Source organism: Mobula hypostoma, unplaced genomic scaffold, assembly GCF_963921235.1.
Source record: "Mobula hypostoma unplaced genomic scaffold, sMobHyp1.1 scaffold_83, whole genome shotgun sequence".
In the NCBI taxonomy this organism is placed as follows: Eukaryota; Metazoa; Chordata; class Chondrichthyes; order Myliobatiformes; family Myliobatidae; genus Mobula; species Mobula hypostoma.
The window spans coordinates 112193-128786 of record NW_026948186.1 but is presented as its reverse complement, the minus strand read 5'-3'; the positions used below and the strand labels follow the sequence as shown (position 1 = coordinate 128786).

Below are 16594 nucleotides of genomic sequence, written 5' to 3'. Positions count from 1 at the left end.
ACAGAGACACACACAGTCACACAGACACACAGAGACACACACACGGTCACACAGACACACAGAGACACACACACGGTCACACAGACACACAGAGACACACACAGTCACACAGACACAGTGAGACACACACACGGTCACACAGACACACAGAGACACACACGGTCACACAGACACAGAGACGGACGGACACGTACTGCAGACGCGGAGACGGACGGACACAGAGACGGACAGACACAGAGACGGACAGACACGTACTGCAGGTGCGGAGACGGACGGATACAGAGACGGACAGACACGTACTGCAGGTGCGGAGACGGACAGACAGCCAGACGCTGACAGACGGTAACGGGCTGCCTCCTCTTCCCCAGTCGATGCTGTCTGTCTTCAAGTCCTCGACGTCGGCGGAGAGGGCAGTCGAGCTGTGCAAGTTGGTCCTGGACAAGAGCGGGGACCGGCTGCTGGTCCAGTTCCTGTGTCGGCACGGTGAGCCAGCGGTGCGCGCGGGAGGGAGAGGGTGACGGGGGCACGCCAGGGTGCGAGAGAGACAGAGCGAGGGAGCTATGCTTGTGTGTGTGTGTGTGCTGGAGGGAGCTGTGCGCGCCTGTTAACGTATACGCCTGGTCTCTGTGCCCGTAAACCCCTCCTCCCTGTCGTCCCCACCTCTCCCTGCCCCCTGACCTCTCCCCCTGCCCCCTGACCTCTCCCCCCCTGCCCCGCAGGGATCACCAGGACCCACAACCTCTGCCTGATGGACTGCGAGACGCTGCAGGCAATCTACTCTGAGCAGGACTGCGAGAACAGCCTCTGCGCCCAGCCCAGGTGAGACGGGGGGGGGTGGGGGTTTGCCTTAAAATCCGGGGTCCCCCCCCACCCCCGGGAGGCAGGGAGGAACGTTGCCTCGCGGTCGTTCGGCCCCCGACGGCGCCAGTTTCGCCCGGACCTACGCCCGGGGCCACCAGTCCGTCTTTGGACTTCGGGGGCAGTGGGGGGGGGGGGTGACTGGAGCACCCGCAGGAGTCCCACACCCTCACCGGGAGAAGGTACGCAGATACACAGGGGTTGATTCCGAAGCCCCAAGAGAGGGCTGGAAACGGGTCGCGACCGGTATCGGTAATCCGCCCTGGGGATCTGTTATTCTGTACATTAAACCACCCCACCCCGAACCCCTGGATTAGATCCCAGTCTGTGACCCACTCCCGGGGATCTGTTATTCTGTACATTAAACCCCCCCCCCGAACCCCTGGATTGGATCCCAGTCTGTGACCCACTCCCGGGGATCTGTTATTCTGTACATTAAACCCCCCCCGAACCCCTGGATTGGATCCCAGTCTGTGACCCACTCCCGGGGATCTGTTATTCAATATATAAACCCCCCCCCGAACCCCTGGATTAGATCCCAGTCTGTGACCCACTCCCGGGGATCTGTTATTCGATATATAAACCCCCCCCCGAACCCCTGGATTAGATCCCAGTCTGTAACCCACTCCCGGGGATCTGTTATTCTATATATAATCTTCCCGAACCCCTGGATTAGATCCCAGTCTGTGACCCACTCCCAGGGATCTGTTATTCTATATATAAACTTCCCGAACCCCTGGATTAGATCCCAGACTGTAACCCACTCCCAGGGATCTGTTATTCTATATATATAAACCCCCCGAACCCCTGGATTAGATCCCAGCCTGTAACCCACTCCCGGGATCTGTTATTCTATATATAAACTTCCCAAACCCCTGGATTAGATCCCAGTCTGTGACCCACTCCCGGAGATCTGTTATTCTATATATAAACCCCCGAACCCCTGGATTAGATCTCAGTCTGTAGCCCACCCCTGGGGATCTGTTATTGTATATATAAACTTCCCGAACCCCTGGATTAGATCTCAGTCTGTAACCCACTCCTGGGGATCTGTTATTCTATATATAAACCCCCACTAACCCCTGGATTAGATCCCAGCCTGTAACCCACTCCCGGGGATCTGTTATTCGATATATAAACCCCCTCGAACCCCTAGATTAGATCCCAGCCTGTAACCCACTCCCGGGGATCTGTTATTCTATATATAAACCCCTCGAACCCCTGGATTAGATCCCAGTCTGTAACCAACTCCCGGGGATCTGTTATTCTATATATAAAACCCCCGAACCCCTGGATTAGATCCCAGTCTGTGACCCACTCCCGGGGATCTGTTATTCTATATAAAAAAACCCCGAACCCCTGGATTAGATCCCAGTCTGTGACCCACTCCCGGGGATCTGTTATTGTATATATAAACCCCCTCGAACCCCTGGATCAGATCTCAGTCTGTCACCCACTCCCAGGATCCTGCTATTTTATACACAATGAATTCCAGTTAATTTGGCTGTCGGTTTATTTGGGACAACTCTTAAAAGAACAGAAACTGATGGAGAAAATAGCCGGGATTCTCTTCGCTTATTCGGGACGCTGTGCCGCTTAATCGGGTCAGGAGACTGCTTGTACTTGTGTGATCATTAGAGCGTGCTCTGAACTGTGCTCAGAGCAAACAGTTTTGAAAAAGTCTCAGTTACAGGTATTTGTGTTCAAAAAGCAGTGATTTTTGTCACTGATAGTTGGTGAGAAGTCAGCAGTAAGACAACTTTGCTCACCGCGGTTTCAAATATTCGGGCTTGGTGATGCCAGGAACGACCGGGAGTGAAAGTGAAATGATTTCACTAATTCAGCAAGTCAGCAACTACGAATAGTTTGAAGGTATCGTCAATCACCCTGAATGTTCCAATGAAAAGGAAGATTTGGAGGGTGCCGTCTTCGAAGGCATTGAAGGGAGGCAGAGCATTATCTGCACAGGGTGCCTACGCTAATTGAGTTCATTCACAGTCAGTCAAAAGAACACAACGGCGTACACAGGTACGGGAGGCTCAGGACCCACACCACCAGGGTCAGGAACAGTTATCACCCCTCAAGAGGATATTTACCAGGATGCTGCCTGGTTTAGAGAGTATGCATTACGATCAGAGATTAAGGGAACTAGGGCTTTCCTCTTTGGAGAGAAGGAGGATGAGAGGAGACATGATAGAGGTGTACAAGATAATAAGAGGAATAGATAGAGTGGATAGCCAGCGCCTCTTCCCCAGGGCACCACTGCTCAATACAAGAGGACATGGCTTTAAGGTAAGGGGTGGGAAGTTCAAGGGGGATATTAGAGGAAGGTTTTTTACTCAGAGAGTGGTTGGTGCGTGGAATGCACTGCCTGAGTCAGTGGTGGAGGCAGATACACTAGTGAAGTTTAAGAGACTACTAGACAGGTATATGGAGGAATTTAAGGTGAGGGCTTATATGGGAGGCAGGGTTTGAGGGTCAGCACAACATTGTGGGCCGAAGGGCCTGGACTGTGCTGTACTGTTCTGTGTTCTAAATGGTAAGACTCTTGGCCGTGTGGAGGATCAGAGGGATCTTGGGGTCCGAGTCCACAGGACACTCAAAGCTTCTGCGCAGGTTGACTCTGTGGTTAAGAAGGCGTACGGTGCATTGGCCTTCATCAACAGTGGGATTGAGTTTAGGAGCCGAGAGGTAATGTTGCAGCTATATAGGACCCTGGTCAGACCCCACTGTGCTCAGTTCTGTCGCCTCACGACAGGAAGGACGTGGAAACCACAGAAAGGGTGCAGAGGAGATTTACAAGGACGTTGCCTGGATTGGGGAGCATGCCTTAAGAGAATAGGTTGTGTAAACTCGGCCTTTTCTCCCTGGAGCGACGGAGGATGAGAGGTGACCCGATAGAGGTGTATAAGATGATGAGAGGCATTGATCGTGTGGATAGTCAGAGGCTTTTTCCCAGGGCTGAAATGGCCAGCACGAGAGGGCACAGTTTTAAGGTGTTGGGGAGCAGGTACAGAGGAGATGTCAGGGGTACATTTTTTTACGCAGAGAGTGGTGAGTGTGTGGAATGGGCTGCCGGCGACGGTGGTGGAGGCAGATACGATAGGGTCTTTTAAGAGACTTTTGGACAGGTACATGGAGCTTAGAAAAATAGAGGGCTATGGGTAAGCCGAGTGATTTCTAAGGTAGGGACAAGTTCGGTACAACTTTGAGGTCAGGCGAACTGGTCTATAATTCCCTGCTTTCTCTCTCCCTCCTTTCTTAGAAAGTGGGATAACATTAGCTACCCTCCAGTCCTCAGGAACTGACCCTGAATCTATAGGACATTGGAAAATGATTACCAATGGGTCCACGATTTCTAAAGCCACCTCCTTTAAGTACCCTGGGATGCTGACCGTCAGGTCCCGGGGACTTACCAGCCTTCAGACCCAACAGCATTTCCTGCCTAATATAAATTTCCTTCAGTTCATCCATTACCCTAGGTCCTTTGGCCACTATTACATCTGGGAGATTGTTTGTGTCTTCCCTAGTGAAGACAGATCCAAAGTACCTGTTCAACTCGTCTGCCATTTCCTTGTTCCCCAGAATAAATTCACCCGCTTCCGTCTTCAAGGGCCCAACTTTGGTCTTAACTAACTTTTTCCTCTTCACATACCGAAAGAAGCTTTTACTATCCCCCTTTATATTCTTGGCTAGTTTACCTTCGTACCTCATCTTTTCTCCCCCGTATTGCCTTTTTAGTTGCCTTCTGTTGCTCTTTAAAAGTTCCCCAATCCTCCGGCTTCCCGCTCGCCTTTGCTATGTTGTACTTCCCTTGTCAGCCACGGCCTCCCCTGAGGATCTTTGGAACGAACTGATCCTGCACCTTCTGCATTATTCCCAGAAACACTTGCCGTTGCTGTCCCACTGTCATCCCTGCTAGGGTATCTTTCCAGTCAACTTTGGCCAGCTCCTCCCTCACAGCACCACAGTTCGCTTTGTTCAACTTTCATACTGACACTTCCGAGTTTCCCTTCTCCCTCCCAAGCTGTAGTTTAAAACTTACCATATTATGGTCACTACCTCCGAATGACAGGGTCTTTTAAGAGACTTCTGGATAGGTACATGGAGCTTAGAAAAATAGAGGGCTATGGGTAAGCCGAGTGATTTCTAAGGTGGGGACGTGTTTGGCACAGCGCTGTATTGTACCGTGGGTTTTCGACGCTAACTGGGGTCGAGGGGGAGACAGGGGAATAAAGGATCAGCCGTGATTAAATGGCGGAGCAGACTCGATCCCAGATGGCCGAATTCTGCTCCGACCTCTTGTGGTTTCCGCCCGACAGCCTCCCTCAGGAGGCCCGTCAAGTGAAGATGCTTTCCAAAGCGGTGAGAGTTTTCTCAACGTCAAAAATCAATTAGAAAGAGCAGGTTAAAAAAGAAAACACACTAAATTAAATCGGTACTTGGCGTGCCTTGCAAACTGGGTCAGATCTCTTCGGTAACTGTCCGGTGAGAAAATCGGCCGGCAGGTTAGTTCCAGGCGTCTTGGAGACCTTGCGGAGATCGGCTTCTGTCTGGCCGGAGAACGTTACCCAGGTTTTTCTGCGTTTGGATGTGGACTGGGACTGTAGACTCTTTTTCTCCCCCAGTCTTACAGTTTCAAATGCTCTGCGTGTTTTCTGCCCGATCTTCCTCGTTTTCCGCATGGGGGGGGCGCGAGCGAGATTCGGGGGTCGATGCGCCTGCTCCGTTTTTTCCTGGCGCTGGGAGGAGGGATTTGGAAAGGGAGGTGGCGATCGTGCCTCGATGGCGTCACGACCAGGGCCGCGCGGAGGCCAGAGCATCCGATGTCACGTAAAGGATCGGGGGAGGGGGGGCACCGAAGTCACCTGTGCAGGAGTGTCAGGGTTACGGTCCGATACGGCGGGGGCGGAGGAGGGAAGGAGACGGCGGGTGAGAGGGCCGGTCTGACGCACACCTCACTCTCTCGCTCGCAGGCTGCTGACGGAGACGGCGGTACACTTCCCGGTCAACCAGGAGGAGGTAACGCTGGAGGTCGACGTGCGGAGGGCGATACTGCGGAACTATACAGAACCCAGCTCCGGTGAGCGAGAGCGCGCGCGCCTTCGGGACGGGGGTCACCCTTCGCTCGGGGCGCGGGCCGCTCGCGGGCGACAGCACCCCGCCGCCGCTCTCTGACGTGGCGCCTGCTTTCTCTCCCGACCCCGCACCCCCGCAGATCTGAGGAAGACCGTTCTGACAGAGCTGGCCCTCACCGCCCAGGAGTTCGACCACTTCTCCGTCAACGACCCCTCGGAGATCACCTTCTGCCTGAAAGAGCTGCGGGTGAGAGGAAAGTGGGGGGGACGGTGCAGAGACAGACGCGCTCACACAGACGGCTGTCGGTCTCTCCGTCTGTCTCACTCTCGTCGCCACTCATTGTCTCCCTCTCTCACTCTCTCTGTTACACACACGTCGTCTCCCTCTCTCACTCTCTCTGTTACACACACGTCGTCTCCCTCTCTCACTCACTCTCTGTTACACACACGTCGTCTCCCTCTCTCACTCTCTCTCTGTTACACGCACGTCGTCTCCCTCTCTCACTCTCTCTGTTACACACACGTCGTCTCCCTCTCTCACTCTCTCTCTGTTACACACACGTCGTCTCCCTCTCTCACTCTCTCTCTGTTACACACACGTCGTCTCCCTCTCTCTCTCTCTCTGTTACACACACGTCGTCTCCCTCTCTCACTCTCTCTGTTACACACACGTCGTCTCCCTCTCTCACTCTCTCTCTGTTACACACACGTCGTCTCCCTCTCTCACTCTCTCTCTGTTACACACACGTCGTCTCCCTCTCTCACTCTCTCTGTTACACACACGTCGTCTCCCTCTCTCTCTCTCTCTGTTACACACACGTCGTCTCCCTCTCTCATCACTCTCTGTTACACACACGTCGTCTCCCTCTCTCACTCTCTCTCTGTTACACACACGTCGTCTCCCTCTCTCACTCTCTCTGTTACACACACGTCGTCTCCCTCTCTCACTCTCTCTGTTACACACACGTCGTCTCCCTCTCTCACTCTCTCTGTTACACACACGTCGTCTCCCTCTCTCACTCTCTCTCTGTTACACACACGTCGTCTCCCTCTCTCACTCTCTCTGTTACACACACGTCGTCTCCCTCTCTCTCTCTCTCTGTTACACACACGTCGTCTCCCTCTCTCACTCTCTCTCTGTTACACACACGTCGTCTCCCTCTCTCACTCTCTCTGTTACACACACGTCGTCTCCCTCTCTCACTCTCTCTGTTACACACACGTCGTCTCCCTCTCTCACTCTCTCTGTTACACACACGTCGTCTCCCTCTCTCACTCTCTCTGTTACACACACGTCGTCTCCCTCTCTCACTCTCTCTGTTACACACACGTCGTCTCCCTCTCTCACTCTCTCTCTGTTACACACACGTCGTCTCCCTCTCTCACTCTCTCTGTTACACACACGTCGTCTCTCCCTCTCTCACTCTCTCTGTTACACACACGTCGTCTCCCTCTCTCACTCTCTCTCTGTTACACACACGTCGTCTCCCTCTCTCACTCTCTCTGTTACACACACGTCGTCTCCCTCTCTCACTCTCTCTCTGTTACACACACGTCGTCTCCCTCTCTCACTCTCTCTGTTACACACACGTCGTCTCCCTCTCTCATCTCTCTCTGTTACACACACGTCGTCTCCCTCTCTCACTCTCTGTTACACACACGTCGTCTCCCTCTCTCACTCTCTCTCTGTTACACACACGTCGTCTCCCTCTCTCACTCTCTCTGTTACACACACGTCGTCTCCCTCTCTCACTCTCTCTGTTACACACACGTCGTCTCCCTCTCTCACTCTCTCTGTTACACACAGGTCGTCTCCCTCTCTCACTCTCTCTGTTACACACACGTCGTCTCCCTCTCTCACTCTCTCTGTTACACACACGTCGTCTCCCTCTCTCACTCTCTCTCTGTTACACACACGTCGTCTCCCTCTCTCTCTCTCTCTGTTACACACACGTCGTCTCCCTCTCTCACTCTCTCTGTTACACACACGTCGTCTCCCTCTCTCACTCTCTCTGTTACACACACGTCGTCTCCCTCTCTCACTCTCTCTCTGTTACACACACGTCGTCTCCCTCTCTCACTCTCTCTGTTACACACACGTCGTCTCCCTCTCTCACTCTCTCTCTGTTACACACACGTCGTCTCCCTCTCTCACTCTCTCTGTTACACACACGTCGTCTCCCTCTCTCACTCTCTCTGTTACACACACGTCGTCTCCCTCTCTCTCACTCTCTCTGTTACACACACGTCGTCTCCCTCTCTCACTCTCTCTGTTACACACACGTCGTCTCCCTCTCTCACTCTCTCTGTTACACACACGTCGTCTCCCTCTCTCACTCTCTCTCTGTTACACACACGTCGTCTCCCTCTCTCACTCTCTCTGTTACACACACGTCGTCTCCCTCTCTCACTCTCTCTGTTACACACACGTCGTCTCCCTCTCTCACTCTCTCTGTTACACACACGTCGTCTCCCTCTCTCACTCTCTCTGTTACACACACGTCGTCTCCCTCTCTCACTCTCTCTGTTACACACACGTCGTCTCCCTCTCTCACTCTCTCTCTGTTACACACACGTCGTCTCCCTCTCTCACTCTCTCTGTTACACACACGTCGTCTCCCTCTCTCACTCTCTCTGTTACACACACGTCGTCTCCCTCTCTCTCTCTCTCTGTTACACACACGTCGTCTCCCTCTCTCACTCTCTCTCTGTTACACACACGTCGTCTCCCTCTCTCACTCTCTCTCTGTTACACACACGTCGTCTCCCTCTCTCACTCTCTCTCTGTTACACACACGTCGTCTCCCTCTCTCACTCTCTTCTGTTACACACACGTCGTCTCCCTCTCTCACTCTCTCTCTGTTACACACACGTCGTCTCCCTCTCTCACTCTCTCTGTTACACACACGTCGTCTCCCTCTCTCACTCTCTCTGTTACACACACGTCGTCTCCCTCTCTCACTCTCTCTGTTACACACACGTCGTCTCCCTCTCTCACTCTCTCTGTTACACACACGTCGTCTCCCTCTCTCACTCTCTCTCTGTTACACACACGTCGTCTCCCTCTCTCACTCTCTCTGTTACACACACGTCGTCTCCCTCTCTCACTCTCTCTGTTACACACACGTCGTCTCCCTCTCTCACTCTCTCTCTGTTACACACACGTCGTCTCCCTCTCTCACTCTCTCTGTTACACACACGTCGTCTCCCTCTCTCACTCTCTCTCTGTTACACACACGTCGTCTCCCTCTCTCACTCTCTCTGTTACACACACGTCGTCTCCCTCTCTCACTCTCTCTGTTACACACACGTCGTCTCCCTCTCTCACACTCTCTCTGTTACACACACGTCGTCTCCCTCTCTCACTCTCTCTCTGTTACACACACGTCGTCTCCCTCTCTCACTCTCTCTGTTACACACACGTCGTCTCCCTCTCTCACTCTCTCTGTTACACACACGTCGTCTCCCTCTCTCACTCTCTCTGTTACACACACGTCGTCTCCCTCTCTCACTCTCTCTCTGTTACACACACGTCGTCTCCCTCTCTCACTCTCTCTCTGTTACACACACGTCGTCTCCCTCTCTCACTCTCTCTGTTACACACACGTCGTCTCCCTCTCTCACTCTCTCTCTGTTACACACACGTCGTCTCCCTCTCTCACTCTCTCTCTGTTACACACACGTCGTCTCCCTCTCTCACTCTCTCTGTTACACACACGTCGTCTCCCTCTCTCACTCTCTCTGTTACACACACGTCGTCTCCCTCTCTCACTCTCTCTGTTACACACACGTCGTCTCCCTCTCTCACTCTCTCTGTTACACACACGTCGTCTCCCTCTCTCACTCTCTCTCTGTTACACACACGTCGTCTCCCTCTCTCACTCTCTCTGTTACACACACGTCGTCTCCCTCTCTCACTCTCTCTGTTACACACACGTCGTCTCCCTCTCTCACTCTCTCTGTTACACACACGTCGTCTCCCTCTCTCACTCTCTCTCTGTTACACACACGTCGTCTCCCTCTCTCACTCTCTCTGTTACACACACGTCGTCTCCCTCTCTCACTCTCTCTGTTACACACACGTCGTCTCCCTCTCTCACTCTCTCTGTTACACACACGTCGTCTCCCTCTCTCACTCTCTCTGTTACACACACGTCGTCTCCCTCTCTCACTCTCTCTCTGTTACACACACGTCGTCTCCCTCTCTCACTCTCTCTCTGTTACACACACGTCGTCTCCCTCTCTCACTCTCTCTGTTACACACACGTCGTCTCCCTCTCTCACTCTCTCTGTTACACACACGTCGTCTCCCTCTCTCACTCTCTCTGTTACACACACGTCGTCTCCCCTCTCTCTCTCTCTCTGTTACACACACGTCGTCTCCCTCTCTCACTCTCTCTCTGTTACACACACGTCGTCTCCCTCTCTCACTCTCTCTGTTACACACACGTCGTCTCCCTCTCTCACTCTCTCTGTTACACACACGTCGTCTCCCTCTCTCACTCTCTCTGTTACACACACGTCGTCTCCCTCTCTCCTCTCTCTCTGTTACACACACGTCGTCTCCCTCTCTCACTCTCTCTGTTACACACACGTCGTCTCCCTCTCTCACTCTCTCTGTTACACACACGTCGTCTCCCTCTCTCACTCTCTCTGTTACACACACGTCGTCTCCCTCTCTCACTCTCTCTCTGTTACACACACGTCGTCTCCCTCTCTCACTCTCTCTCTGTTACACACACGTCGTCTCCCTCTCTCACTCTCTCTGTTACACACACGTCGTCTCCCTCTCTCACTCTCTCTGTTACACACACGTCGTCTCCCTCTCTCACTCTCTCTCTGTTACACACACGTCGTCTCCCTCTCTCACTCTCTCTGTTACACACACGTCGTCTCCCTCTCTCACTCTCTCTGTTACACACACGTCGTCTCCCTCTCTCACTCTCTCTGTTACACACACGTCGTCTCCCTCTCTCACTCTCTCTGTTACACACACGTCGTCTCCCTCTCTCACTCTCTCTGTTACACACACGTCGTCTCCCTCTCTCACTCTCTCTGTTACACACACGTCGTCTCCCTCTCTCACTCTCTCTGTTACACACACGTCGTCTCCCTCTCTCACTCTCTCTGTTACACACACGTCGTCTCCCTCTCTCACTCTCTCTGTTACACACACGTCGTCTCCCTCTCTCACTCTCTCTGTTACACACACGTCGTCTCCCTCTCTCACTCTCTCTGTTACACACACGTCGTCTCCCTCTCTCACTCTCTCTGTTACACACACGTCGTCTCCCTCTCTCACTCTCTCTGTTACACACACGTCGTCTCCCTCTCTCACTCTCTCTGTTACACACACGTCGTCTCTCCCTCTCTCACGCTCCCTCTCTCTCTCTCTGTTACACACACGTCGTCTCCCTCTCTCACTCTCTCTGTTACACACACGTCGTCTCCCTCTCTCACTCTCTCTGTTACACACACGTCGTCTCCCTCTCTCACTCTCTCTCTGTTACACACACGTCGTCTCCTCTCTCACTCTCTCTCTGTTACACACACGTCGTCTCCCTCTCTCACTCTCTCTCTGTTACACACACGTCGTCTCCCTCTCTCACTCTCTCTGTTACACACACGTCGTCTCCCTCTCTCACTCTCTCTCTGTTACACACACGTCGTCTCCCTCTCTCACTCTCTCTGTTACACACACGTCGTCTCCCTCTCTCACTCTCTCTGTTACACACACGTCGTCTCCCTCTCTCACTCTCTCTGTTACACACACGTCGTCTCCCTCTCTCACTCTCTCTCTGTTACACACACGTCGTCTCCCTCTCTCACTCTCTCTGTTACACACACGTCGTCTCCCTCTCTCACTCTCTCTGTTACACACACGTCGTCTCCCTCTCTCACTCTCTCTGTTACACACACGTCGTCTCCCTCTCTCACTCTCTCTCTGTTACACACACGTCGTCTCCCTCTCTCACTCTCTCTGTTACACACACGTCGTCTCCCTCTCTCACTCTCTCTGTTACACACACGTCGTCTCCCTCTCTCACTCTCTCTCTGTTACACACACGTCGTCTCCCTCTCTCACTCTCTCTGTTACACACACGTCGTCTCCCTCTCTCACTCTCTCTGTTACACACACGTCGTCTCCCTCTCTCACTCTCTCTGTTACACACACGTCGTCTCCCTCTCTCACTCTCTCTCTGTTACACACACGTCGTCTCCCTCTCTCACTCTCTCTGTTACACACACGTCGTCTCCCTCTCTCACTCTCTCTGTTACACACACGTCGTCTCCCTCTCTCACTCTCTCTGTTACACACACGTCGTCTCTCTCCTCTCTCTACACACACGTCGTCTCCCTCTCTCTCTCTCTGTTACACACACGTCGTCTCCCTCTCTCACTCTCTCTGTTACACACACGTCGTCTCCCTCTCTCACTCTCTCTGTTACACACACGTCGTCTCCCTCTCTCACTCTCTCTGTTACACACACGTCGTCTCCCTCTCTCACTCTCTCTCTGTTACACACACGTCGTCTCCCTCTCTCACTCTCTCTGTTACACACACGTCGTCTCCCTCTCTCACTCTCTCTGTTACACACACGTCGTCTCCCTCTCTCACTCTCTCTGTTACACACACGTCGTCTCCCTCTCTCACTCCTCTCTGTTACACACACGTCGTCTCCCTCTCTCACTCTCTCTGTTACACACACGTCGTCTCCCTCTCTCACTCTCTCTGTTACACACACGTCGTCTCCCTCTCTCACTCTCTCTCTGTTACACACACGTCGTCTCCCTCTCTCACTCTCTCTGTTACACACACGTCGTCTCCCTCTCTCACTCTCTCTGTTACACACACGTCGTCTCCCTCTCTCACTCTCTCTGTTACACACACGTCGTCTCCCTCTCTCACTCTCTCTGTTACACACACGTCGTCTCCCTCTCTCACTCTCTCTGTTACACACACGTCGTCTCCCTCTCTCACTCTCTCTGTTACACACACGTCGTCTCCCTCTCTCACTCTCTCTGTTACACACACGTCGTCTCCCTCTCTCACTCTCTCTGTTACACACACGTCGTCTCCCTCTCTCACTCTCTCTGTTACACACACGTCGTCTCCCTCTCTCACTCTCTCTCTGTTACACACACGTCGTCTCCCTCTCTCACTCTCTCTCTGTTACACACACGTCGTCTCCCTCTCTCACTCTCTCTGTTACACACACGTCGTCTCCCTCTCTCACTCTCTCTCTGTTACACACACGTCGTCTCCCTCTCTCACTCTCTCTCTGTTACACACACGTCGTCTCCCTCTCTCACTCTCTCTGTTACACACACGTCGTCTCCCTCTCTCACTCTCTCTGTTACACACACGTCGTCTCCCTCTCTCACTCTCTCTGTTACACACACGTCGTCTCCCTCTCTCACTCTCTCTGTTACACACACGTCGTCTCCCTCTCTCACTCTCTCTGTTACACACACGTCGTCTCCCTCTCTCACTCTCTCTGTTACACACACGTCGTCTCCCTCTCTCACTCTCTCTGTTACACACACGTCGTCTCCCTCTCTCACTCTCTCTGTTACACACACGTCGTCTCCCTCTCTCACTCTCTCTCTGTTACACACACGTCGTCTCCCTCTCTCACTCTCTCTGTTACACACACGTCGTCTCCCTCTCTCACTCTCTCTGTTACACACACGTCGTCTCCCTCTCTCACTCTCTCTGTTACACACACGTCGTCTCCCTCTCTCACTCTCTCTGTTACACACACGTCGTCTCCCTCTCTCACTCTCTCTCTGTTACACACACGTCGTCTCCCTCTCTCACTCTCTCTGTTACACACACGTCGTCTCCCTCTCTCACTCTCTCTGTTACACACACGTCGTCTCCCTCTCTCACTCTCTCTGTTACACACACGTCGTCTCCCTCTCCTCTCTCTGTTACACACACGTCGTCTCCCTCTCTCCTCTCTCTGTTACACACACGTCGTCTCCCTCTCTCACTCTCTCTGTTACACACACGTCGTCTCCCTCTCTCACTCTCTCTGTTACACACACGTCGTCTCCCTCTCTCACTCTCTCTGTTACACACACGTCGTCTCCCTCTCTCACTCTCTCTGTTACACACACGTCGTCTCCCTCTCTCACTCTCTCTGTTACACACACGTCGTCTCCCTCTCTCACTCTCTCTGTTACACACACGTCGTCTCCCTCTCTCACTCTCTCTCTGTTACACACACGTCGTCTCCCTCTCTCACTCTCTCTGTTACACACACGTCGTCTCCCTCTCTCACTCTCTCTGTTACACACACGTCGTCTCCCTCTCTCACTCTCTCTCTGTTACACACACGTCGTCTCCCTCTCTCACTCTCTCTGTTACACACACGTCGTCTCCCTCTCTCACTCTCTCTGTTACACACACGTCGTCTCCCTCTCTCACTCTCTCTGTTACACACACGTCGTCTCCCTCTCTCACTCTCTCTGTTACACACACGTCGTCTCCCTCTCTCACTCTCTCTGTTACACACACGTCGTCTCCCTCTCTCACTCTCTCTGTTACACACACGTCGTCTCCCTCTCTCACTCTCTCTGTTACACACACGTCGTCTCCCTCTCTCACTCTCTCTGTTACACACACGTCGTCTCCCTCTCTCACTCTCTCTGTTACACACACGTCGTCTCCCTCTCTCACTCTCTCTGTTACACACACGTCGTCTCCCTCTCTCACTCTCTCTGTTACACACACGTCGTCTCCCTCTCTCACTCTCTCTGTTACACACACGTCGTCTCCCTCTCTCACTCTCTCTGTTACACACACGTCGTCTCCCTCTCTCACTCTCTCTGTTACACACACGTCGTCTCCCTCTCTCACTCTCTCTGTTACACACACGTCGTCTCCCTCTCTCACTCTCTCTCTGTTACACACACGTCGTCTCCCTCTCTCACTCTCTCTGTTACACACACGTCGTCTCCTCTCTCACTCTCTCTGTTACACACACGTCGTCTCCCTCTCTCACTCTCTCTGTTACACACACGTCGTCTCCCTCTCTCACTCTCTCTGTTACACACACGTCGTCTCCCTCTCTCACTCTCTCTGTTACACACACGTCGTCTCCCTCTCTCACTCTCTCTGTTACACACACGTCGTCTCCCTCTCTCACTCTCTCTGTTACACACACGTCGTCTCCCTCTCTCACTCTCTCTCTGTTACACACACGTCGTCTCCCTCTCTCACTCTCTCTGTTACACACACGTCGTCTCCCTCTCTCACTCTCTCTGTTACACACACGTCGTCTCCCTCTCTCACTCTCTCTGTTACACACACGTCGTCTCCCTCTCTCACTCTCTCTGTTACACACACGTCGTCTCCCTCTCTCACTCTCTCTGTTACACACACGTCGTCTCCCTCTCTCTCCTCTCTCTCTGTTACACACACGTCGTCTCCCTCTCTCACTCTCTCTGTTACACACACGTCGTCTCCCTCTCTCACTCTCTCTCTGTTACACACACGTCGTCTCCCTCTCTCTCACTCTCTCTGTTACACACACGTCGTCTCCCTCTCTCACTCTCTCTCTGTTACACACACGTCGTCTCCCTCTCTCACTCTCTCTGTTACACACACGTCGTCTCCCTCTCTCACTCTCTCTGTTACACACACGTCGTCTCCCTCTCTCACTCTCTCTGTTACACACACGTCGTCTCCCTCTCTCACTCTCTCTGTTACACACACGTCGTCTCCCTCTCTCACTCTCTCTGTTACACACACGTCGTCTCCCTCTCTCACTCTCTCTCTGTTACACACACGTCGTCTCCCTCTCTCACTCTCTCTGTTACACACACGTCGTCTCCCTCTCTCTCTCTCTGTTACACACACGTCGTCTCTCTCTCTCACTCTCTCTCTGTTACACACACGTCGTCTCCCTCTCTCACTCTCTCTCTGTTACACACACGTCGTCTCCCTCTCTCACTCTCTCTCTGTTACACACACGTCGTCTCCCTCTCTCACTCTCTCTGTTACACACACGTCGTCTCCCTCTCTCACTCTCTCTGTTACACACACGTCGTCTCCCTCTCTCACTCTCTCTGTTACACACACGTCGTCTCCCTCTCTCACTCTCTCTCTGTTACACACACGTCGTCTCCCTCTCTCACTCTCTCTGTTACACACACGTCGTCTCCCTCTCTCACTCTCTCTGTTACACACACGTCGTCTCCCCCTCTCTCTCACTCTCTCTGTTACACACACGTCGTCTCCCTCTCTCACTCTCTCTCTGTTACACACACGTCGTCTCCCTCTCTCACTCTCTCTGTTACACACACGTCGTCTCCCTCTCTCACTCTCTCTGTTACACACACGTCGTCTCCCTCTCTCCGTCTCCCTCTCTCCTCTCTCTGTTACACACACGTCGTCTCCCTCTCTCACTCTCTCTGTTACACACACGTCGTCTCCCTCTCTCACTCTCTCTGTTACACACACGTCGTCTCCCTCTCTCTCTCTCTCTGTTACACACACGTCGTCTCCCTCTCTCACTCTCTCTGTTACACACACGTCGTCTCCTCTCTCTCACTCTCTCTCTGTTACACACACGTCGTCTCCCTCTCTCACTCTCTCTGTTACACACACGTCGTCTCCCTCTCTCACTCTCTCTGTTACACACACGTCG

At 53.0% G+C, this 16594-nt stretch overlaps 1 protein-coding gene across 3 annotated transcripts in view; it reads left to right on the top strand.

Annotated features, from left to right (window-relative positions):
- Nucleotides 1-16594, top strand: part of rad9a (RAD9 checkpoint clamp component A) — a 58249-nt gene that overhangs the window by 6966 nt on the left and 34689 nt on the right. For all 3 annotated transcript variants that reach the window (XM_063039387.1, XM_063039385.1, XM_063039386.1), the window contains exons 4-7: nt 369-483; nt 720-819; nt 5835-5941; nt 6077-6183. In XM_063039387.1, coding sequence (XP_062895457.1) covers nt 369-483; nt 720-819; nt 5835-5941; nt 6077-6183 — 429 coding nt within the window. The remainder of the gene's footprint in view (nt 1-368; nt 484-719; nt 820-5834; nt 5942-6076; nt 6184-16594) is intronic.